Genomic DNA, 21,976 nt, shown 5'->3' on the forward strand with positions numbered 1-21,976 from the left:
TACAAACAATTGTAAGAAATAAAAAACAGTAGTGCCTTTTTACTCGTCGGCAACCGAGGCAAACTTGTCCAGCATCTCCTGCTGAATAGCCTCGTACTGTAGAGAATATATGTGTTAGCCATGGACGTCGCCCTTGCGATGTAAAGAAATTATCATAACGTACCCTCTTGACAATCACGTCTTCACCATCGGTGGGGACCTCAAACTTCAACTGACGCAGCTTGGTTTGCAGGTCGCTTGTTGACTCGCGGACCTTTGCCCAGCTCTGGCCTTGCGCGATGGCCTTCTGTGCCTCGTCGTAAAATCCAACCATGAGCTTCATCATCCACTCCGTCTTCCAGAGCGGGCAGAACTGGTCGTAGTCGGAGTAACCGTTCTGCTGCAGGAAATCTTCCTTGATCAAAACGGCAAGATCAAGCGTGATCTTGTCGGTATCAGACAAGGCACTCTTGCCGACCAGCTGGACGACCTGGTCCAATTCATCGGAATCGGAAATCAACTGCTTAACACGGTCACGCAGTCTGGGGAAGTCGGGGTTGTTCTGCTCGTACCACTTGTCCAAAGCGGTGTTGTATTTGCTGTATGAGACGCTGGTGTTGATTGAAGGGAAGTGCTTTCGCTGAGCAAGCTTCTTGTCCAACCCCCAAAAGACCTGGACAATGTTGAGGGTGGAAGTGGTGACGGGATCCGAAAAGTCACCACCGGGGGGGCTGACGGCACCGACAATGCTGACACTGCCACTTCGCTCGGGCGATCCTAGAGTCTGCGCGCGGCCAGCTCGCTCGTAAAAGGATGCGAGCTTGGCACCCAGATAGGCAGGGAAACCCTGATCAGCAGGCATTTCTCCCAAACGACCAGAGATTTCACGAAGGGCCTCGGCCCATCGAGACGATGAATCAGCCATCATAGCGACGTTGAGACCCTGGTCACGGAAGTATTCGGCGACTGTGATACCGGTGTAGATGGAAGCTTCACGGGCAGCGACAGGCATGTTGGAGGTGTTGGCAATAAGACAAGTTCGCTTCATGATGGGCTCCTTGCGGCCGTCAACCTCAATGGTGAGCTCAGGGAAGTCCTTCAAGACTTCAGCCATTTCGTTTCCACGTTCTCCGCATCCAACGTAGACAATGATGTCGCTGTTGGAGAACTTGGAGACGGACTGACTGATGACAGTCTTGCCACAACCGAAAGCACCGGGGATGGCAACGGTACCGCCCTGGACACTGGGGAAGAGGGCATCAAGAACTCGCTGGCCGACAACGAAAGGCTGGTCGGCCGTCAAACGCTCAGACGTCGGGCGGGGGACTCGGACAGGCCAGGTCTGCATCATGGGATACTCCGTCTTCTTGCCATCAAACTCGACCTCGAGAATCTTATCAACGACGGTGTACTCGCCCTTGGGGGCAATCTTGGTGATGACACCTCGGGCTCGGGGAGAGAACAGAATCTTGTGGACAGCCAGGAAAGAGTTCTCAAACACAGTTCCCCAGACATCGCCGCCGGAAATGTGATCGCCAACCTTGAGCTGAGGAGTAAACTCCCACTTCTTTTCTCGGTCGAGCGCAGGAACGGCAACACCTCGAGGGATATAGATGGATTTTGAGATCTTGGAGATGCTGGCTAGGGGTCGCTGGATACCGTCGTAGATGCTGTTGAGCAGGCCGGGGCCTAGCTCGACGGACAAAGGCTTGCCTGTTCGAGCAACAGGGTCACCGACCTTGACACCGGCTAGGGGAGCTTGATCAGTATTGAATCTAGACGTATTTCGCATCGGTCTCGGAGTGTGGAGGTGAGAGTGAGAAGGGGTGTCGCCATACCAGTTTCCTCGTACACCTGAATGGTAGCTTGATCGCCGCTGATTCGAATGACCTCACCGACGAGGTTGTCGTGACCGACTTTGACCTGGACGCCAACAATTAGCTAATCAGCCATGGCTGTGGCTGGTCATTGTTACTCACCAACTCGTACATGGCAACACCAATCATGTCTTCGGCGACAATGACGGGACTGCAGTTGGGTTAGCTACAAAGCCATTTGTATGATGGAGATCCGGAGATATCGAGGTAACCGACCCTGAGATGGAGTAGATCTTGCCTGCGCAACATTGTCAGTCACTCTGCTCAGTCTTGCCCCAAATCAAGTGTTCTTCTCTCATCATCACGCCCTTACCATAGTGAATGGCATCGCCATCTTGTTCTGTGGTTTTCTGTGGCGCCATACAAGTCAGCTTCCTGAGTGATTGACGTAGCGGGGCATCAGCCTCGTCGTCGTTTCCAGCTCGTCAACGGCTTCGGCTGCAGTTGTCTGCTCCCGCGCCGATGCCCGAGTGACGGTGCTGGGAGACGTGCGGGGGGGTTGGGAGGGCGCATACAGAAGGCATCGTGAGCGATTGGAGAGGAGGAGCGTCGTCGAGCTCTCGATCGGCAGCGGTAGGAGAAGAGTCGGGAGATGAAGGAGATGGAGTTGGAGGTGGAGAGTTTCGCAACAGAGGAAGCTTGATAGCAGTTGCTGAAAGGACAGGGCTCGGGGGTGGAGGCAATGATGTAGCGCTGCCAGTCCCGCCACTAACAAAACTGGCCCCCGAAGCGGCGTTGGTGTTGGTGCCTGTGGCGGGCTCAGCGCCTCCGGGGCCTGTATTCGAGGCCGTGCCAGCGGCTGGAGTGCTTCTGGCAGCGCCCACAGGGGACTGCAGGTCAGGGGATCGGGCGCTGTCTCTCTCGCTGGGGCCGTCGCTGTCGCTTTCGTCGCCGCTGGATTCGGTGTCGCTGGATTCGGTGTCGCTGGAGCCCTTGATGCTGCCCTCGCGAATCAGATCCAGCAGGGAAGGCCGCGCCTTGAGCCGTGGCCGCAGTCCGAGCATGCGAGCGCGATGCGGACAAACATTTATGGACAGATGCGTCTTTTACTGCGAGGCAGAAGAGTGACAATTGAGAGCTGAGACATCAAGAATACGAAAGTTGGGGGATGTTGAAATAGAGCACCATAGTGAATCGAGTGTCAGGGATGCCGTAGGTACATGTAGACACACGGACAGTACCTGTACATTTACAGCTGCGAGACAGTTGGTGTGTCAAGAGGTGGCATTGAGTAGAGGTACATGTGCATGACTTGGAGCATGACCGTAATATCAACAAAGCCACAGCAGACGCGCATCGGCTCCATCATCTAAGATCTTTGTTTCTACTGCAATACATTGTTGATCCCTGTGACTTCCGGGAAATGAAGCTGAAAAAGATCCTCATCGTTATCTCTAGTCATATGAATTGTACAGATACCTTAGAAGTTTGCTTGAAAAGGCAGCACGAACACCAGTACTCCATACTTGCCTGTGCCGGCGGCCTCCATTAGTAGACTCCGGCTTCACTTCATGATACAATTCCGAATTCGCTGATGCTCGGACAGATCTCGCTTTCATAGTTTTCCAGCATGACATAATACCTCGATCGGAAATCAATAATCTGGCGCAATTGGGATTAAAGACCTCTTCATTACGCTCTATCAAGAATAAAATACAGCCTTCTCCCATGCCTCAAACCTTGGCTTTCAACTCATTGGCCCGAGTCTCCAGCTCATCCAACAAATCTTTCCTCACAGCCAAAGAGCCCAGCGTCTTCATACCTGCCGACATACCGCATTCCTGGTGGTCGTGGGATCGGTGATGCGAGTGACCATGCAGCTCATCCGATCTCTTGTTAAGGTGAAGGCCAATTGAAGGAACCACGCAGTTGTTCTCGCTACGACCAGCTCGAAGCTGGCAGAGCTCTTGCGTCTTGCAGTCCCCAGTGCACGAGGCGACGTTCCAGCCACGGCTCTTGAGCGAGATGTACTCGTTGAACGCGTCCGAGTTTGACTCGAACAAGGCCGTCACGTTGTGCCAAAACGCGGGAGTCAGCTCGACACTTGCGTCGGTGACGGGAGGGTTCAGCTTGGAGCCGTACGTCTCCTTGGCAGAGTAAAGCTTCGTCCAAACGGGGCCAGTCGTTTGGAAATCCGCGTTGGTCATGTCAGCAATGTAGGTCGTGGTGTCAAGCACTGCAAACGTCTCCGGGTCGACATCATATACTCGGAACGAGGGCATGCCCGAGGTGGGCGTCAGCGAGGGGCAGATGTAAGATGCCATGACAGCATGCGAAGCATCTCGGCTGTTGTAGTCGGAGTAGCTGACCTCAAAGTGGTCGACGTGCGTGTGGCCGAAGAACATGGCGGCAATGGTCGACGAGTAGCGGTTCACAACTTGATCAAGGTAGTTTGACCCTGCGTGGAAAGCATCGCCTTCTCCGAGGGGCATATGTCCAATGATGTAAACTCTCTCTCCTGCCTTTTCCGCAGCATCGAGTTCATTCACGAGCCATTGGATTTGACCGTCAGGGTCCTGCTCAATGCCCTCCTGATACAACCAAAAGTTCATGCGGTAGTAAAAGTTGGTGTTGAGAGAGATGACTCTCAGGTTGCCATTGGGATACTTGGTAGAGTATGCGCCGATACTTTCAATCTCGGATTCCGCTGAGGCTCCCACCCAGCGTGTCCATTGGTCAAATAGAGCATCATATACCCATTGCGATGAGTTGCTGATGGACCTAGGTGGGAAAGCATTTGTGGGATTAGATTCATGGTTACCAGCGGTACCGTAAACGATGCCCAGATACTGGCTCATGTAAGTGTATGCGTCGGAAACTGTAAGTGGAAGCATGTTAGTCAACTATGTAATGCTCATACGCAATAGATTCAAGAAAAGCGAGCACCGACTTTGCTTCTGATTGTAAGGCTGCGAGGTGTTCCAGATTGCATGGTCAACAATATCGCCCGTAAAGAGCGTTAAGGCAGCATCTGGGACAATGTTCTTTATGGCCTGATACATGCTAATTTCTAAGCCGACAGGGGTGTCGCACTTGTGGTCTCCATTTGGCCCAGCAGGTGATGTTGACTTGCCAGGCTCATCAGCGGCGGTATAAGGTCTTTATAGTAACAATATCGTCAGTATCTTTACTTTTTGACTTTACCGTCACTCTTGTTTGTAAAAATCAACTCACCTGCAGCAGATGGGTTTGGTGCAATTCGAGCTTGAGCCAGACACATAAAGAGGGTCAATGTGAATATCCGAGTACTGAACCACCTTGAGAGGCGTCTTCCCGCTTGGTGCAGGGCGACCAGTCTGTGGCTTCGGAGAGGGAAAGGGAATCTTCCACTGAGGAACAGAAGGCTCAGGGCAAAGGCCAAGAAACGATCCGCAGAAGAGTTTTGATGTATCGGACCCGAGATCCATGTTTCGGATAGCATCCGCAATGATGGGACCCTCTAGTCCCACGGTGCCCTCGCACACATCATCGTCTTCAACCTGAAGACTTTCGTTAGCCGTGGCTGGATGAAAACCAGACTGTCGTAGTCATCTAAGTACCTTTGCGAGCTTGCAGAGTTCCGTAGCTACGCTGACGAACGCTCCATCTCCAAATACAGCGATGCCCTTGAGAAGGACGAGAATGCCCTGGAGCCATGTCAGTATGCTGTCACATATGCAGCTAACTGTGAATGGTGTTTTCTGACCTGGCAAGCAGTGCACGTCGCAGCATTCTTGATATCGTTCCATATATCGTCGGCCAAGCTTCTTGCCTCAATAGCCCTCTCGATGTTCTCGATATCTCGGGGAGGGAGACTGCTATTCTCAAGAGAAACCGCGGCCTGAGCAACAGAGCCCAGAGCCAGCAGGGGGAGCGTCGAGCTGGGACGCATAGCTGATGAAAAAAAATGCTGGCTTGAACTGCCTTCAGATGCCTGGTTGTCCGCAGGGATCAGGATCAGGAACCAGGAACCAAATAAGGTCTTCCATCATAGCTATATATAAATAGACGATAGCCACGTCCACCTGCCTACATGATGTTAGTGCCCACCCATCTACGAACTGCACTCCAGGCCGTTGCAAATCCTCTCCGCTCGAACTATACGAACTTTGGGCCCTTCACAAGGGAAACTCAGCTCACAAGGAACCGGCCCTGTGCCAAGTCAAGAACGCACCCCAGGGCGGATGACCTTCCGGACTCTGTCTCGCTCCATCTCCAATGCCACGCTGAACGAATGCAGGACCGAGGCATCGTCCAGTAAGAACCCCTCAACGGCCTCCCCTGAGGGCCGTCTAATGGCGAGGCCCCGAGATGGAGATCCAATCAGAGGCGGGCTCCTACACATGCATCGGCAGAGACCAGTTAATTAGAGGAAATGGTGTGCGGCTCGGCAGATCAGGAGGCGGGGGAGGTTATTGGCGGCTGATTGTTTGGGGAAAGCTTATGCGATGCGATGACAAGAAGATCCCCTACGATGCATGCATATATGTATGGAACATTTGAAGTTCGGTTCCCATTATGTCATTGGGAGGATGCGGCAATTAAAAGGTGCCGGTAAATCAAGATTGTGCGAATTGTACTTGTATTTACCTATAATTATAAATTAAAGAATCCCGTGTAAGTACGGGGTAGAGATTCCAATAGCAGCGTGTTGCTTTAGGTATCGTGTAAGACAAACCGTTCCATGTCAAATGACTCCAGCCTTGGTCTTCACATGAATCACGAGCCAAGGGCATAAATGCCACTTCAGCGCAGTAAATGTCAGCCAAGCCCAAATCCTGCAACAATCACCTGGCCGTACTCTTTTCTGCGCCTAAAATGCTCGGGCTTTATGTTGTTTCGCCCTTCTCGGTCCCCAACGTAGAAAGCCGCACATTAGTACCAAAGTTCATGGGTGAGGGGTTGCTACAGCTTTGTTGTCGGCCGAGCAGCTTCTACCATGTGAAATCCAACTTGGCTTCCTTGTTTGTAGCGCCGACGATCCCGGGCCGTTGAAGTTATGCCCATATAAGTAAGCGCTGCGTTCGCGCTTTTCTCGTAATGAGCGATCTTTTGCTTGGCGTCCTTGGTATAATGGCTTCGACGTTCGTTTTGACGCAGCCAAGCCTCGAGTGAGAAATGCCGCTGCTCATTGAGAATCGACATGTCCGAGGCATCGGTTGGAAAAGTTTTCGCTGAGGAATAGACTGAAGCAACTATATCCAAGACTTATCGCCAAATCATACATATCTTCGTCACTTTATTGTACATACAAACAAACATTGGCCCATTGCTCCTCCTTTTTTCCTCCCGTAAATATCCAAGTGATAATACAGCCGTCCTCTCGGTTCCCGGGCCAGATTATACCAGTCAGCTGTTTGGCAGTATTATGCAAAATCCATATTGTACACGAGAGCAGCTTTCTGCCGTCTCACAGCCACATCGTTATTTCGTGATCCATCATGCGTCTGTCTTGACATCTTCTCCGGCGGGTTTAAAGGCTTCGTGGGACAGACCTTGTCGCTCCCAAGCAACATGCACTGGGCCGCCAGCTTCTTGCTGCGAACGCATTTCTCTGAATTGCTCTCCCTTTTTGGCCAGCTCCGGTAACTTCCCCTGGAACATCTTGTACCAATCCCACCTATCCGAAGGCGATGGTGCAAATACCCTCTTCCGCCGCTGCTTCATCCCTGCGTAGATTTTTCGCGCTCTTTTATCTCGCAGCTCAGTGATATTATATTCAATCGTCCAGTCAAAATCGTCCTCTTTCTTAATATTCGTCGGTCGGTCAACCTGTTCGCCGTTGACGAGGTTGCGAACTGTAACAATCATGCCCAATAATTCACGGTCAGGTTGCACAGCTCCTCCCGGGGTCTCAACAGCTTCACTCTCGTCTTCATCTTCTTCGGCAAATTCATCTTCATCCAAAAGATCGTCTTCGGCGGGTAGCGTTTCTGTCATCTCGCTGGTTTCTGGGTCTGTTTGCTCAGAGTTTATAGCCAGATCAGCGAACATGCGTTGGAACGTCTTTAAGTTGCCTGATCTATTATCAATTCCCTCAGTGGCCTTAAGAATCAAGTCGGTTAATGAAGCATCCCGCATCTCTGAGCCATCTGTGTCAAATTTAGGCTCCGTGACTTGCTCTTCGTCTGCTACTGACTCTTCCTCCGCACTGAGATTATCATCTGTGGTGCGCCCGAGGGCTGACTCTGTAACATCTCTTGGGCCGTCTGATCTGTCCCTCAATTCTTTGATCTTGGATGAGTGCGCCGTGAGAGACATTACCATAGCATCCAGGTATTGCTCAATTTCCAGTTCTGTTTTGCCGTTAAGAATTCCGCTCTGTTCGAGAGCCTCCTGAACAGCCTCTCTCACAGAACCTATGCCAAGAGATTCATCTTCCACGGTTGCGTCAACTTTTGCCATCATGACGTTCCAGGCAGCTTCGTTTGGCGGGTCCTGGTAGGAAAGCTCATCGGAAATTTGCTCTTCTTTTCCATTAGATGACTGTGATTCGGGTTGCTCAATACTCTCGGCTTCATTTGAGTGTTCTTCACTTTCAGTTTCGCTAAGAATCTGAAACTCGCGCTCCAGTTCCTCGACTGATGATTTCCCAGCTTCCTGAGTCGTCTTCATTTCCTCCTCAGTCACCGGCTCCACGAAGAAATAAGTGAGAGGGACTTTGGTGTCCCGTGTCTCGACATGCAATCGCAACGTTCGCCCAGGGTAACGTTGTGTTGCCTTGTTCATAACCTCGTTCAAAAGAGCGACGCTTGTTTTGAATTCCTGATCACCCAGTCGGCGATCAGATGTTCCGTGAAGAGCCACATCCATTTCCTCCAAGCTGATGTACTGGAAGCCAAATATCCGCTGTGTGTTATGATATGCGACGAAGATGCCATCCATACGGCCCATTCTCACCTGCAGAGAATATTTCAGAAAAACCGTTCTGATCATGTCGTAGTATTCCCGCTCAAAAGATTCCCACTGGCCGAATCGCTTCTGAATTTCATAGCCGGCACCTTTCTCGTAACCTCGAACATCCATCCTGACGGCGACTACCGCTCTAGTTTTCAAGTCAAACATTCCAGAACCAGGAAGTCGAGGATCGTAGGCGTCCAATTGAGATCGCATCATAAAATCGCCCAAAGTCGTGTAATGAAAGGAGTCCTGTGCATTTCTCTCTTCTTCTGACAGCTGATGGGACCTCGATAGCCTGTATTTTTCGAATTCATCTTTGGGCAATGTAAGGAGCTTTTCCATTGACTTGCCCAATAAGCTCAGAATATTCTCCGTGTCGTATTCTTTGTCCGAATCAAACGCATAGGTGCCATCATTATAGTGTGCAAAGGCGGCAGAAGGTCCACGGCTAATGGCAGTAAAATTAAAGGACTCGGGCTCTATTGATCGTGATAAGAATGCAAAATTAGGCTTCCTCCAAGCAGAGAGCAGAAAGTGAAAATGGGAGAGAATTGAGGTCATGCTCGACGTTGAGCCGCAATACTTCATCCCATGTGCGGCGCTGAGCTGTCTCAACTTGACATCCTTGGATGAGGTAACATAGCTCCTGAGCGCATCAAAGTCAAATTCTTTGACTGGCATGATGGAAGCAAGATAAGGATCGAAATTAAAGACCCGAGACCGGCCATCCTGCATATGATAGACTCCCGGGTTGAACAGCACACGGTCGAGGTTATGACTGAGCTGCGGCACCGGTAGCAAAGCATCCTCTTCAACCGGACATAGGTTAAGATGCTGAGGCCTTATCGTCTTCACATCTAGTCTTGGCAAGTCCTTTGCTTTCCTGCCTTTTGCAAGTCTCCCGGCTAAAGAGGTCTTCTCGGGAAGTACGTCGCCTGGAGCCATCGGCGCCGCGGCATAGCGAGCCATTACATCCACATCTTCTTGCTCATTCTTAAATTCATCGGCAGCTTTCGCTCGCCTTTTCGAAGTCGAAGATTGAAGCCGGGATTTCAGGGTAGTCCATAATCCTGCGGTTGGTGGCACCGCTGCATCCTGGGATTCTCCTCCTTCCAACGCAGACTCTCCAGGCTCTGCAGGGCTGGGCTTTTTATCCTTTGGCAGCTTCCTTGGCAGCTTCTTTTTCTTCGTTTTGGTAGTAGCAGCCTCTCGCAGTTTTGCATTTATCTTCCGTTTACGCTTTTCTCGCGCTTTCCCTGCCGGCTTACCGTCAAGCACCCGGGTGACTGTGAAGCTTCTAAGACTGAGGTTCGTGAGAGGCAGCTGTCGGCGAATGGCCCACAGGGCAGTAGTATGGGCCAGTGGCCTCGCACGAAGGAATGGTTGAATCATCTCCAACTGTGAGGAAACATGCTCTCATGAGAACGACATGTACTCGGATTTGTAGTGTTAGGCAAAGGGAAACGAAATAACCCTTGTCGAATCTCAATACTTCATCATAAGTTAGGTAGTTACAGGTACAGGTGCTGCAAGGGAAGCTCACCTTTCATCATTGAACCGAACTTTTTCTTATCGATACGAGGGTGCGTTTGCGGTCGGCAATACGGCGGGACAAGCAACTGCCGCTTGCATGCGCCACACGTGATCAGCCCTGCAGTGAATGGCGCTGATGACGAACTCCCCTGCGACAGCTTCATCGTGGATCTCCAGAAGCTCCAGTCTGTTGGTACGTCATTCTAAAACAGTCAGCAGGGCTCGAGGCCTTGTGCGGCAGATATGGGGGCCAGCGACTCCAAGATAGGATTTAAGCAGGGCATCTTCAGATTATCAGAGGAGCGCAACATTGCGGCGCATGATCCTTACTGGACTTCGGTTCGTCATGCCTTTGATCTCACATGGCCGCGGGGATGCTGATGGGGTCTTTAGTTTTGGGAGCTTCCTGAATCCTCGGAAGATGTTTTTAGTCTTTTCTCGCCCAACGATATCCGCCGAACTCGTGACAATGCCCTAGAAAATATCGAGACCTTGATTCAAACCCTGACAACGCGAGCCTTTACTCTACGACACCATCCATCCTTTCCAGATCCCGACCAAGCTCCAGAACGAGACATTCTGAACTGTATCAGGGTTCTTACCCGAGTACTGCCATACTTATATGAGAAAGAGAGCTTAGGACCTTGGGAAGAAAAGTTCCTGTGGACACCCCGACAGGTAAAGGGCCGAACTGTCAAAAACGAAGTGCTGTTTGATGAAGCTCAGGAAGGGAAAGAGCCGGTGCAGTCCGCAGCTGAGACGCATGAGAACCTGAGACCTCTAGCGGAGGAGCTGATAGACACCTTGGTCGATCTCCTATTCTTCTCAGATTTCACTCTCCCTCGCCAGCCAAATGGACAGTCCAAGGTTACGTATGCCATATGGCAGAGCGGGGTTGGATGCAATACCGCGGTGGCAACGACCAAAGAATTTGAAAGCAACCGATGTGAAATTCTAAGGCTCCTCATGACTCTTGCTGGCCAAAGCATGTACACAACCCCGGGAGTGCTGCCACAGAGGGGAGTGCGGACTCTAACCTACCTCTGCACGTCTCCCGATAAGCAGGTGGTGCTCTCGGTTCTTTGTTCCCTTCTAAACACTGTGAGTACCCAACACCTCTTCTGGACAAGGCCTTCTAGCCGACTAACATTTTCTGTAGACGTTGAAATATAATCCAGCGAGCTGGCGCGTACCATACAACACCTTAGTGTTCAGAGACACTAAGCAGGTTCTTGTGACTTACTCTATACACTTTTTATTAGCCATGCTCATATACCCCATACCCGAAGATGCGTCCTCGGGCTCCCACAAGAATTACTTCCGTCATTTTCTCGGCCGAATACATCGCCCTCAGGACTTTCAATTCATAGTTGATGGAATGACACGAATTCTCAATCAGCCGCTTCAAGAGAAGAGCTCATACATTCCTGGCTCTCAATCTTCTTCTAACCTTGCTCCAGAGGTATTAATGCTATTCTGGGAACTCATTCAATGCAATAAGCGATTTCGGTCCTTCATCATTGATACCGATCGGGCACACGACTTCGTTGTCCTAGCACTATTCTACGCTCTAGAATACAGGAATGAGCCATCTAAGCAGGGTGTTGTGCGCATGTGCGCGTTTCTCTTACAGACATTGAGCGTTGAAGCGAGCTTTGGTTCTCATTTGAACAAGATTTTCGAAGGCCAAGAAAGCCTCCCTGCGAGCATCAGAATCAACGCATTCAGGGGCACCTACGCTGATTTCCTTTTACACTCAATTTATACATTGATCACTACAAGTCAGGGCAACTTCGCTCCAGTTTACCCGGCGCTTCTAGCAATCATCAACAACATAGCTCCACATATTGAAGGACTGAGTGCTTCCAGTGGCTCCCAGCTCATGCATCTGTTTTCGCTGATGGCATCGCCATCATTTCTACTTGCCAATGAAACTAATCATGTCCTCTTACACTCTCTGCTGGATTCGATCAATTCCATTCTTGAAAACAAATACCGCCAGAATCCGGAGCTAATACTGGCCATTATCAAGAACAAGAAGCGTATTGAGGCGCTCAGAACATTCACCCTGGAAAGTGGACAAGAGGAGATTGAGAAGATCAATAGAAGAAGGAAGGATGCTGGGGCCGCGATTCACACTGGGCTTTTCGACGACGGATCTCGACGAAGCTCTGCCGACAGCATACGAAGCCCATCGAACGCCCTATCTCGAACGCAATCGTTGGAAGAAGTCCCCGAGGACAGCGCTTTTGCCGTCGGAGACGACGATGACGACGAAGATAGCGACGAGGAGCCTCAGCCCACACCAGCCGCATCAACTGCTAGCGAAAATCCGTCTCAGGCATCATCAGTAACTAATGTTGAAGATGCAGTGCCTGTACAGCTACGAGGAATGTCCGAGAAAGCCCGGGGAAAGATGCCGGCTAATATCCAGTCCTTCTCCCGGCAGAACAGCTCAACAAGTCTTGGCGCATATTCGACCACCAACCAGGCATTTGGTGGCAGTTTTGAGCCGACAGCCTCGTGGATCGATAGTTGGTTGCCAGAATTACCTCTACATACCATCCTGATTATCATTCAGCAAGCATCGAGCATTCTCCCACGACAAGCATCGGCCAGAGATGCTACAGCTGACACGCTGCGTCGAATTCAAAAGATTGAATTTGTCGGCCTCGAGCCGTCTGCCGTACGAGTCCACTTATTTGAATGGTCCCAGCTGGCGCTCGGATGGTACGAGTCCCTGCTCTGGGGCGTCATCTTTGCCAGTGAAATGCAGATTGCAAAGGGTACCATGGGTATCTGGAATGGCACGGCCATCAAGCTCTTCCGAGTCCAGGAGACGGCGCCGGCAGGCCCCACTCTGACCTCACCCAGAGGGGCTGTGGATGCTGTCGGAAGCAATATTGTGTCACGTATCGGCCAAATAAATCTTCGCGGCGCGTCGGCACCTTCAAATTCTGCACCGAACAGGGGTGGATCATGATGGTAATACATCTTCGTACTCCATGTGTGTTACCCTCCGGAATTACGATGTATGAGGCGAGCCAACAACCATCAAGAGTGTGATGTGCTTGTACAGTAGCCTACCGAGATATAGATCAGATGTTTGACTATGACTTTGCGAGTCTCTTTCCCAGTTGGCGTGCTCAGCAAACATCATTCTGCCCTGCCAGCATTGATCCAATCATCCCCCCTGGAAGTCTGGATGCCTGGTGGGCACATCCCTGTACGGTGCTGGCAACCATTGGCGACAAGGAACAGAGTACCGCAGTGTTCTTCCTCTTAATTCATTAAAGCCCTCAATGGACCAATCAGACAGATTGATGTGGCTACCTAGAAGCCTTGCGATGAGGATGGAAGATCGCAGAGACCCAGAGGGTAATGGGGACAGCTGCGATTTCCGACGGTAATTTGTGCAAAAGGCACTGACGATGGGCACCAAGATTTGACGGCTGGACTGGAGGTTGGGCTGTGCATCCGCCATGGCTGTATAGCAAGCATTCCTGAGGATATCCTGCGGGCAGAATCAATCAGTCGGCCGAGTGATGTCAGCAGCTGCGATTGTTCGTACATTTGATACTGGTATTTTAACGTTTGGGGGCGCTAGGACTTGGAGGAACTAAACTATTAACGAATTGATGGCTCTGGCTTATGCTTCAAAGCAGCGCTGTGATTGATGCTTATGCGACGTGATGCTACCCAGGTATGGGACAACCTGAAGCGACTTGGTGCCGATTCAGACGCCTCAACAGCACCAGCGATGACGCGAATGATGGAGCTGTCAAAGCTCAGCTCATCCGCACCGCCACTGACACATTACGAGTAGCAGTACTTTGAGTACCTCCCAGAAGCGCCATAACACACACGGTCCAGCCCCACGACGGTTGGAAGCGAGACATGACGCTGTTAGTGAGCCTGCTGGGCTCCCCGTAAATTGCGAATAAGAGGCACGCTAGCCACTAGCCGCCGCTTCGGATGGACTGCACGATGAATCCAGCTCGGCCCAGCCTTGAGCTGTTGTTGCTCCCAACGTTACTTTTTCATCCGAATGTGACTTGTTTCTTATCTTTCCCCTTTCACTACCGTTTCGCGACCCTCTGGGCTCGGCCATAGCGTTTGCGTCCCAGCGCATGCCGCCGATGCAATGAGCGCTACCTTCAACTAACACTGGACCCGTCTTGACGAGCTTACGGCGCGCTGAAGGTATCGTGTATTTCAAGACCCGTTTACATCATGGCTCAGCCTACCGAGGCAGCAAGCGCCGCCGCCGCATCGGTGGATGAAGACATCAAAGAGTACAAGATTCACGTATGACCCCAGAATAGCGTACATAATCTTAATTCTCCAAGCTTAATACAGCGTCGCGGCTAATCACTTTTTGGCGAGCAAAGGCCTCGAGCAAGTACCTCGATTTTACGCGGCAGAAGCTCGAACTAGCTCGGCTTCCTCGCGAAGTTCCCGACGCGAACTCGAGGGCGTGGTGGGATCCGAAACCAGCGCTGGAACCACTCATCGACTATTGGTAAGTCGGCGCTCACGACCTCTCATCAAAACTTCAATGACTAATAGAAATGCTAGGCTTGAGCACTTCACCTGGAGAGAGCATGAAAAGGAAATCAATGCCTCGGTCCCGCAGTTCAGGATCAGCTTCCAAGCATCTTCCACAGAGGGACATACGAGGATGCATTTCATCCACGCGCGCTCGCGGCATCCAAACGCCGTACCTTTGCTCTTGATCCCGCCGTTTCCGTTTAGCAATTTGTCTTTCCGCCACATTATCGATACCTTTACGGATCCAGCCGATGCGAACACCACCCAACCCTTTCACCTTGTTATGCCATCGCTCCCTGGGCTAGGCTTCAGCGATTCTCTGCCCAAAAATGTCCCGGTCGTCTCCAAGACATCTGAGATGCTTGACATCCTCATGAGGCGACTAGGATACAGGCATTACCTCGCGACTAACTCTGGATCATCTATTACTCCCCAGGGTGGAATCGACTGGAAAATCCTCACACATGTGGCTGCCAATCATCTGGATTCTTGCCTTGGTGTCCATTTAGTATCGCCGCCATTGAAAGCACCAACAGCATTGAAAGCACCAGTCGAATGGCTAAAGTTGACTTTGGCAAAGACTCTGCAAACCCCCATTTTGGGTTATACAAAGGAAGACGTTGCGGCTCTTCAGAAGAACAATCGAGAAAGAGCCAAGATATCCACTACGGATTTTGCCACGCGAGAGTCGTTTGGAACAGGTGCATACGATCCAAATACGCTAGCATACGCACTTTGCGATTCTCCGACCGGGCTTTTAGTCTTTTTCCTGGCTATAGTTAGGATATTAGGGTCCGAGAAGGAGTTTACTTCATTAGAACTCGTCACAATGACCAAGTTGACTTGGCTTCCGGGCCCGGAAGGGACGCTGAGGCTGTTGGCAGACAATCATCACTCAGCAAGGGATGATACGGAGCCAAAATCTTCAAGGAAGCCCAAAGCTTCCATCACAGTGTTCCTGGATGATGATGCCGCGGTTCAGAATGGATCAAGCTCAGCTCGGGATGGCGTTTCGCCACCATCGGTCAATCCCTACGTATGCCCCAGCTGGGCCAGGCAGCATTATGAGGTAGTTTGGACTGGCCGAGTTCAGGGGAAGCAAGGACTATTGCTTTGGGAGCGACCGCAAGTGATTGCAGATGGTGTAAGCAATCTTGCCAAAGCATTGCTCGCGGTAGACAAGAGACTCTATGGAACTGGGAACAGAACGGCTTAGTTGGATAGTTAACTGGGGTAAACATGTTTGCCTTTAATATTTATTGATATTTTCCAGATCATCTAGTCATGATCTGTACTCAAGACCGAGAAGTTGGATTGTACGCTGCAAGGATCGATATACATACATATTTTGCGGTTTTCGGTAGGACGCCACTATGGAACAAACCCACAATAAGAGGCTTGTTAATGAACTATTTTCCTTCTACAATGCAGTATAAACAAATGTTTGCAATATAGAGCATCCATCAACTGGTTGTTTATCATATCGCAGCTCGTAATCACTTCTCTTCTATAGATGAATTCGTTGCTTTGCCATTGACTTTTATCACTGTGAGGCTTACCAGTGCTAACATCAGTAGCGTTGAGCTTTAGCCTTTTGCTCTCAACGTACCTGCAGCTCAAGGTTTGGCGGGGTTCATGGCCATTGGGCTGCTGGAGTGGTCTGTGCGTGCTGTCTTCTGTACCCCAAGCCAACCTTCAGGGTCAACTCCTAGCCAACACGGAGAACGGCCTAAAAGCGACATCTTGATATCTTCAGATTGTATTTGCTTCGACTCCTTTTCCCGCGGGAAATTCGACAAGCAAAAGCTGCAGGGATCCCAACCCCCGATCCCGGCAGTTCCTCTCTCTCCAACACCGACGACGATGCTCGCTTGTGACCCCGTCTGGTGACACTACTCGACGGCATCATGTCCAACAGCTACGGCAGCTCGATGCGCAATGGCGACGGATACGGCAACTTTGGGCGGTCGACCGATGACTACGATCCGTACGGCGACAACAACTACAGAGGCGAGAGATACAATGCCCAGGTGTCAAACCAGAGCCTCCGAAATATGCCCTCGCGACCGCGCGTCCAGGAGACAAGCGCCGAGAGGCAGATAGCTCAGGTCTTGGATCACATCAAGAGCGAGTGGCCGTCCATGTGCCGCGAAGATTGTGTGCCTGTCCAGCTCGCGCTCCAGCTCCTAGATAACAGCTCGGTCGGTCGCGCGCACGACTATCGCAAGTTCCAGACGACGCATACGTATCTCCAGGACTCGTTGAAAAACATTGTCCACGAGCATCATCAGGGGTTCAACAGCTCCATCGGTACATTTCACAAGATCCAGAGTAGCATTCAGGTCTCACAGAAGCGAGTCCGTGCCCTCAAGGAGTCACTGGCACTATCCAAGGCCAGTCTATGCGCGACAGATCCAACCTTGAAGATTCTCTCTGAGGAGTCGAAAGAATATGACGAATTGTTACAAACGCTGAACGAACTGGACGACCTTCGAGCCGTTCCTGACCAACTGGAAGCCCGTATATCCGAGAAACGATTCCTGACAGCGGTCGACGTGCTGCAAACTGCACTGCGAAAACTGAGAAAGCCAGAGCTGGATAATATCGGGGCGCTCAGCGATCTACGAAGCTACCTTGCCAACCAAGAAACTGTCCTGATGGATATTCTGGTGGAAGAACTGCACGAACACCTCTATCTAAAGTCGCCGTACTGCCAGCAAAGGTGGTCAAGTTTGGCTAAGAACCGAGGCGGAGTCAACGAAAGCAATCACAATGAGGCAAACCCCCCAACCACTCCATTCTACTTAATATTAGACTCGATTGATTTTGAGAGGCCGGTGCTGGAAGATCCAATGAAGAACCCAGAGGCTGACACATTCTACTACGTGACTCTTTTGGTCGAGGCATTGAACAAGCTAGGCAGGCTGCAGAATGCTGTAGAGACTTTGAAGCAAAGGCTGCCTGTTGAGCTTTTCATTGTCGTCAATGAAACTATTAACGAGGTTGAGCAGCGGCACCCAACTTCATTCCGCGCTGCCGTCGGAAAGCTGGACGGGGTGCAAATATATAGCGCTAGGGAGATCCAGATGCGCGCAGACGTTATTTATGACCTCCTTTGGACGCTCTATGGCAAGTTTGAGGCCATCGGAGAAGGCCAGCGTGTCTTCCACGAGTCCATCAAGGCTCTTATTCGCCGCGAGGGTTCTGGCAATAATATTGCCTTACTCGGTAGTTTCAAGGAGCTATGGCACCTTTACCAAAACGAGATCCGCTCTCTTTTGCACAACTACGTAACGACAGATGCCGACGTTTACCAATTCGATTCTCCTACACCAGGAGCGGGTGTTGGCGGCAAAGACGGCATGCGAGAGCATCTGTTCAAGTTTTCCGAGGCAGATACCAAATCTATTGAAGTAGCTGCAGAGTTTGATGCGCTGGAGACCATCATTCAAGCTACTGTCCCCGGCTTGACGGGCGGTTCGCGAAAGCATGGCTCCGAGAACAAGAGGAACAAGTCAACGGCTGATGATATCGGGTCAAGGCGGAGTGCCTACGGTGCAAATCGGGGGGCACCAGGCTCTTACAAATCGTTGGTTGAGCCGAGCGTTTTCAACATGAGTCTTCTCTTACCACCAACTCTAATCTTTTTACAACGGCTGAAAACCATTGTTCCTCCCGGTTCCGATCTTGCCACAAGCACTTTAACCACGTTTCTTGACAATTTCTTGGTCAATGTATTCCAGCCGCAGCTAGATGAGACTCTTGGGAAGCTGTGCGACACCGTCTTCGGAGAATCTGACTCGTTCTTACAAGATCCCGACTGGAACCAATGCTCCCAACGGCCTATATTCAAGGGTGCCACCGCATTCTTCCAGGTAGTCACGGCATTTTGCCGAATGCTTGGGACAATTCCCCCAGACCAGGCTTTGAGCTCTCTCATTGTGACCCAAATGATGCGATATTATGATCGATGCTTCAGCTGGTTTCAATCCCTTGTGACGAAGAGGCACGATCAGCCTGCCGATTCAAGCAACTTGCGCGCATCGGCACGCTTTTCAGTACAATCTAGCGAGGTCAACGACATAGCAAAGCAGCTTTGGGCTGCCGATGAGTTGGATAGCGGATTGATGAGGAAAGAAATTCAGCTTCTCATACAGAAGACGAATGGCCAGCGGCTAGAGGCAAACGACGTCATCCAAGATCGAGACACAATTTCATCTCTGTGCCTCTTATACACCAGCATGAGATGGCTGGCCGCGAAGATTCAGAGCTTGAGGCACATAACATCGCAAGAGACGGATACTTCACGGCAGCACCTCCCACGCCAGTCGGGCCAACGGTGGACATTGAACGACCCAAGTAAGACTTCAGGGCAAAGTCCAGTACAGCTTCCTCTTACGGTAGAGAGTGCTCAGTAAGTTACCATCGGGGGATTTACAACTCTGGATTAGTATATCCGCTAACAAAAGCCCTTCTGGTAGAACGTTTGACACCATCGTGTCTTCCTTTGAGGAACTGGCTGCTACGGCTCTGCTTACCTTACACATGGAAGTACGCTGTCGGGTCATCTACTCGTTGCGCAACACTCTCTCGCCAGACTCAGCGCCATACATTCTGGAGCAGGATGTGAACGAGCCTGATCCTCAGATTATCAGTCTCAATCAAGAGCTTGTTCTTTTGGATGAAACTATTGTTGAATTCTTGAGAGACAAGGAAGTCATCTTTATAAGGACCGGAGTTGGCATTCTCATCAACACCTTTTTGGTTCAGAATGCCTCCTTGGCCTCCCCCATGAACGACAAAGGATGCCATCGCATGCAATTAAACATTCTTGTTCTTCAGCAGAACCTCAAAAACGTCGAGGACGGAGTCGACCTGGCCAAAGCAACAAGCTACTTTCAACTGTTTGAGAGGGGCCCAGAGGCTATTGTTGAGAAAGCAAGGGAGTACAAGGATAGACACGGGATGGGAACACTGGCGATTGATCTAAACAGCTTCTCGTATGACGAGCTCAAGGCTTTGATAGAGCTCTGCTATAGCGAACAGATGGCAAATCCGGAGAGAGGAATCACGTCGGCGGCCAGGAGGCAGCTGGATGAAAAGTTCGCTAGGTTGAGCGAGTTTAGGTGGCAGTAATGACTTAGCATTTGAAGGCGGCGCAATGGGAGTTGACGGATGGTTATGAGCAAAGTTGGAGGGGATGTAGGAGTGGGATATTTTATTGCATGGTGGTCATATTTCAATGTCTAGCAATATTAGAAGAGGAAGATTATATGCATATGTTTCGGAGAAGCTCATTTGTTGTGATGATGAGGACATACATTGAGAGCAGTCTTTAAGTAGCACTATTGGCTCCCTATAACATCATGAACAGGAAAGTAATATCAACAATTGTAAACCAGACTAATGGTGACAAATCCAATTGTTGTTAAATTACACGCTTGGTCTGATGATTGACCTTTCATGGTAAGCCTGGTGATCTGGCTCATGATGATGACATTGGCTATATTGTTATCAATTTTATTTCATGACAACAGATTTCGCTTTAAGACCATTATCACCATAGTACTACTCCATATATCGTAAAAGCATAAACAGGAACAACAGTAACAAGAAAAATATAATGCTTCATGTTCGTGGATGCCTCATGTTCGCTAACACCCTAGCAAGCAGCTCCTCCCGGGTATCTTTTCTATGTGGATGTAGCTTTCTCTATAGAGCAACGGCCGAGTCAGCGAGCGCAATCGGGATGAATACCCTTCTCTCTAGATACAGATGCACAACTTACCGCGTGTAGCCATCTTCGCATCTCTTCTCTGGTCCATGTTTCTGGGTCGCCTTTGGGATCTTCTTGTGCGGGAAACAAGTCGCCACCGAAGATGGACCAAGCTGCGGCTGCGACCACGACGCCTCCGAAAGCTTTTTTGACTTCTGTTAGAATTGATGTAATCTGAATTGATAGGTAGTAAATATGTATTACCGAGAAGCACATTCTATAGTCATGTTAGACGATCAAGACTGAATTGAGTGTTATATACGTAGCGTAGCTTACCTTGGACTTCAACGCACCGTCTAGTGCAGTACTGGACATCTTGAAGGCGAGGTATGCGTTGAGATTAGAAACTGGGCGCCTTATAAATCCGCTGAATAAGAGGATATCAAAACTGTATTTAATATTTAAAAATATTGATGAATGAGTCAATGTTTCGTATGCACCGATGAAATGTGTTCTCAGCTCAATTCGTTCTATCAAAGCAAAGCCACTTATAGTAGACGTGTATGACAACGCGCACGCTCGACGCCACAGCCACCAGCCACATTCAGATGTGGCTAGTGCGCATGCTGGTCCGTGCGACCCGCCCCGCGAAGCGGGAGCGCACAAAAATAATTTGTTGCCAAAAATCCACCATATCTCGAATCGTAAATTTCGTACTCTGTCGTCCCAAACCCGTCTCACAGAGCCGATCAAATACCGCCAAAATGCCCAAGGAAGTCGCTGACATCAAGAAGGTAAGGAATCACCATATTAGAAAGAAATCATGTAGAATCTTTGCGTGCTGACATTTTTCCCTCCAGTTCATCGAGATCTGCCGTCGGAAGGACGCTTCCTGTACGTATTCAACGCAGCTATCCGACATCCAACCTCCCCTTTCGAAGAGGAAATCTCGACGAAAATTGAGAGAGAGAACGATGGATGAGAAGAAGGAATTGCGTCGACTAACTTGACTACAGCCGCGCGGATCAAGAAGAACAAGAAGGCCCACAACATCAAGTTCAAGGTCCGATGCCAGAAGAACCTCTACACCCTGGTGCTGAAGGACAATGACAAGGCCGAGAAGCTCAAGCAGAGCCTGCCTCCCAGTATGCACCCCGACCCTTGGCAGAACACATTCCTCAGGTCCCAATCTGCTACCGTGGCGTCGAAACAAGAATGATGGAAGCTGACTTTTGCTACTACAGACCTGCAAATCGCAGAGGTCCCCAAGAAGAACTAAGGAAATGAATTGGTGGTAAAATAGGGGTGGCTTTGGGCGTGGGAAGGGTTTACATGCACAACTGGGCGTCTCGGGATACCTTGCATTTCATGTGCTCAGAACGCACGCTCGCAATAGAGCTCAAAAAATAACGATTTGAGACACAAAAAAAAGCAACAATCG

General features: G+C 50.3%; 7 protein-coding genes across 7 annotated transcripts; 4 read left to right on the plus strand and 3 right to left on the minus strand.

Moving 5' to 3' along the window:
- Positions 1–39: 39 nt before the first annotated feature.
- Positions 40–2,860, minus strand: T069G_00497 (ATP synthase alpha/beta family, nucleotide-binding domain-containing protein; the record flags this gene model as incomplete). Its single annotated transcript, XM_056167707.1, has 7 exons — positions 40–96; positions 164–1,728; positions 1,818–1,902; positions 1,959–2,007; positions 2,073–2,094; positions 2,170–2,206; positions 2,345–2,860. The coding sequence occupies 7 exons, from the start codon at positions 2,858–2,860 to the stop codon at positions 40–42; spliced, it is 2,331 nt and encodes a 776-aa protein (XP_056033023.1).
- Positions 2,861–3,529: 669 nt separating this feature from the next.
- T069G_00498 (calcineurin-like phosphoesterase domain-containing protein) lies at positions 3,530–5,727 on the minus strand (the record flags this gene model as incomplete). Its single annotated transcript, XM_056167708.1, has 5 exons — positions 3,530–4,674; positions 4,747–4,955; positions 5,031–5,335; positions 5,396–5,482; positions 5,542–5,727. The coding sequence occupies 5 exons, from the start codon at positions 5,725–5,727 to the stop codon at positions 3,530–3,532; spliced, it is 1,932 nt and encodes a 643-aa protein (XP_056033024.1).
- A 1,547-nt stretch (positions 5,728–7,274) lies between these two features.
- T069G_00499 (mitochondrial protein) lies at positions 7,275–10,127 on the minus strand (the record flags this gene model as incomplete). The annotated part of the gene is made up of 1 exon (XM_056167709.1): positions 7,275–10,127. One exon carries the CDS (start codon positions 10,125–10,127, stop codon positions 7,275–7,277), a length of 2,853 nt encoding a protein of 950 aa, XP_056033025.1.
- A 384-nt stretch (positions 10,128–10,511) lies between these two features.
- On the plus strand, positions 10,512–13,562 carry T069G_00500 (high-temperature-induced dauer-formation protein domain-containing protein; the record flags this gene model as incomplete). The annotated part of the gene is made up of 5 exons (XM_056167710.1): positions 10,512–10,607; positions 10,662–11,369; positions 11,428–11,502; positions 11,668–13,208; positions 13,442–13,562. 5 exons carry the CDS (start codon positions 10,512–10,514, stop codon positions 13,560–13,562), a joined length of 2,541 nt encoding a protein of 846 aa, XP_056033026.1.
- Positions 13,563–14,501: 939 nt separating this feature from the next.
- T069G_00501 (uncharacterized protein) lies at positions 14,502–16,035 on the plus strand (the record flags this gene model as incomplete). The annotated part of the gene is made up of 3 exons (XM_056167711.1): positions 14,502–14,576; positions 14,660–14,790; positions 14,847–16,035. The coding sequence occupies 3 exons, from the start codon at positions 14,502–14,504 to the stop codon at positions 16,033–16,035; spliced, it is 1,395 nt and encodes a 464-aa protein (XP_056033027.1).
- A 691-nt stretch (positions 16,036–16,726) lies between these two features.
- T069G_00502 (sec8 exocyst complex component specific domain-containing protein) lies at positions 16,727–19,955 on the plus strand (the record flags this gene model as incomplete). Its single annotated transcript, XM_056167712.1, has 3 exons — positions 16,727–19,233; positions 19,301–19,765; positions 19,814–19,955. 3 exons carry the CDS (start codon positions 16,727–16,729, stop codon positions 19,953–19,955), a joined length of 3,114 nt encoding a protein of 1,037 aa, XP_056033028.1.
- Positions 19,956–21,299: 1,344 nt separating this feature from the next.
- On the plus strand, positions 21,300–21,814 carry T069G_00503 (ribosomal l38e protein family domain-containing protein; the record flags this gene model as incomplete). The annotated part of the gene is made up of 4 exons (XM_056167713.1): positions 21,300–21,329; positions 21,396–21,429; positions 21,552–21,680; positions 21,780–21,814. 4 exons carry the CDS (start codon positions 21,300–21,302, stop codon positions 21,812–21,814), a joined length of 228 nt encoding a protein of 75 aa, XP_056033029.1.
- Between the last annotated feature and the right edge of the window lie 162 nt (positions 21,815–21,976).

This window comes from Trichoderma breve, chromosome 1, assembly GCF_028502605.1.
Source record: "Trichoderma breve strain T069 chromosome 1, whole genome shotgun sequence".
Taxonomy (NCBI): Eukaryota; Fungi; Ascomycota; class Sordariomycetes; order Hypocreales; family Hypocreaceae; genus Trichoderma; species Trichoderma breve.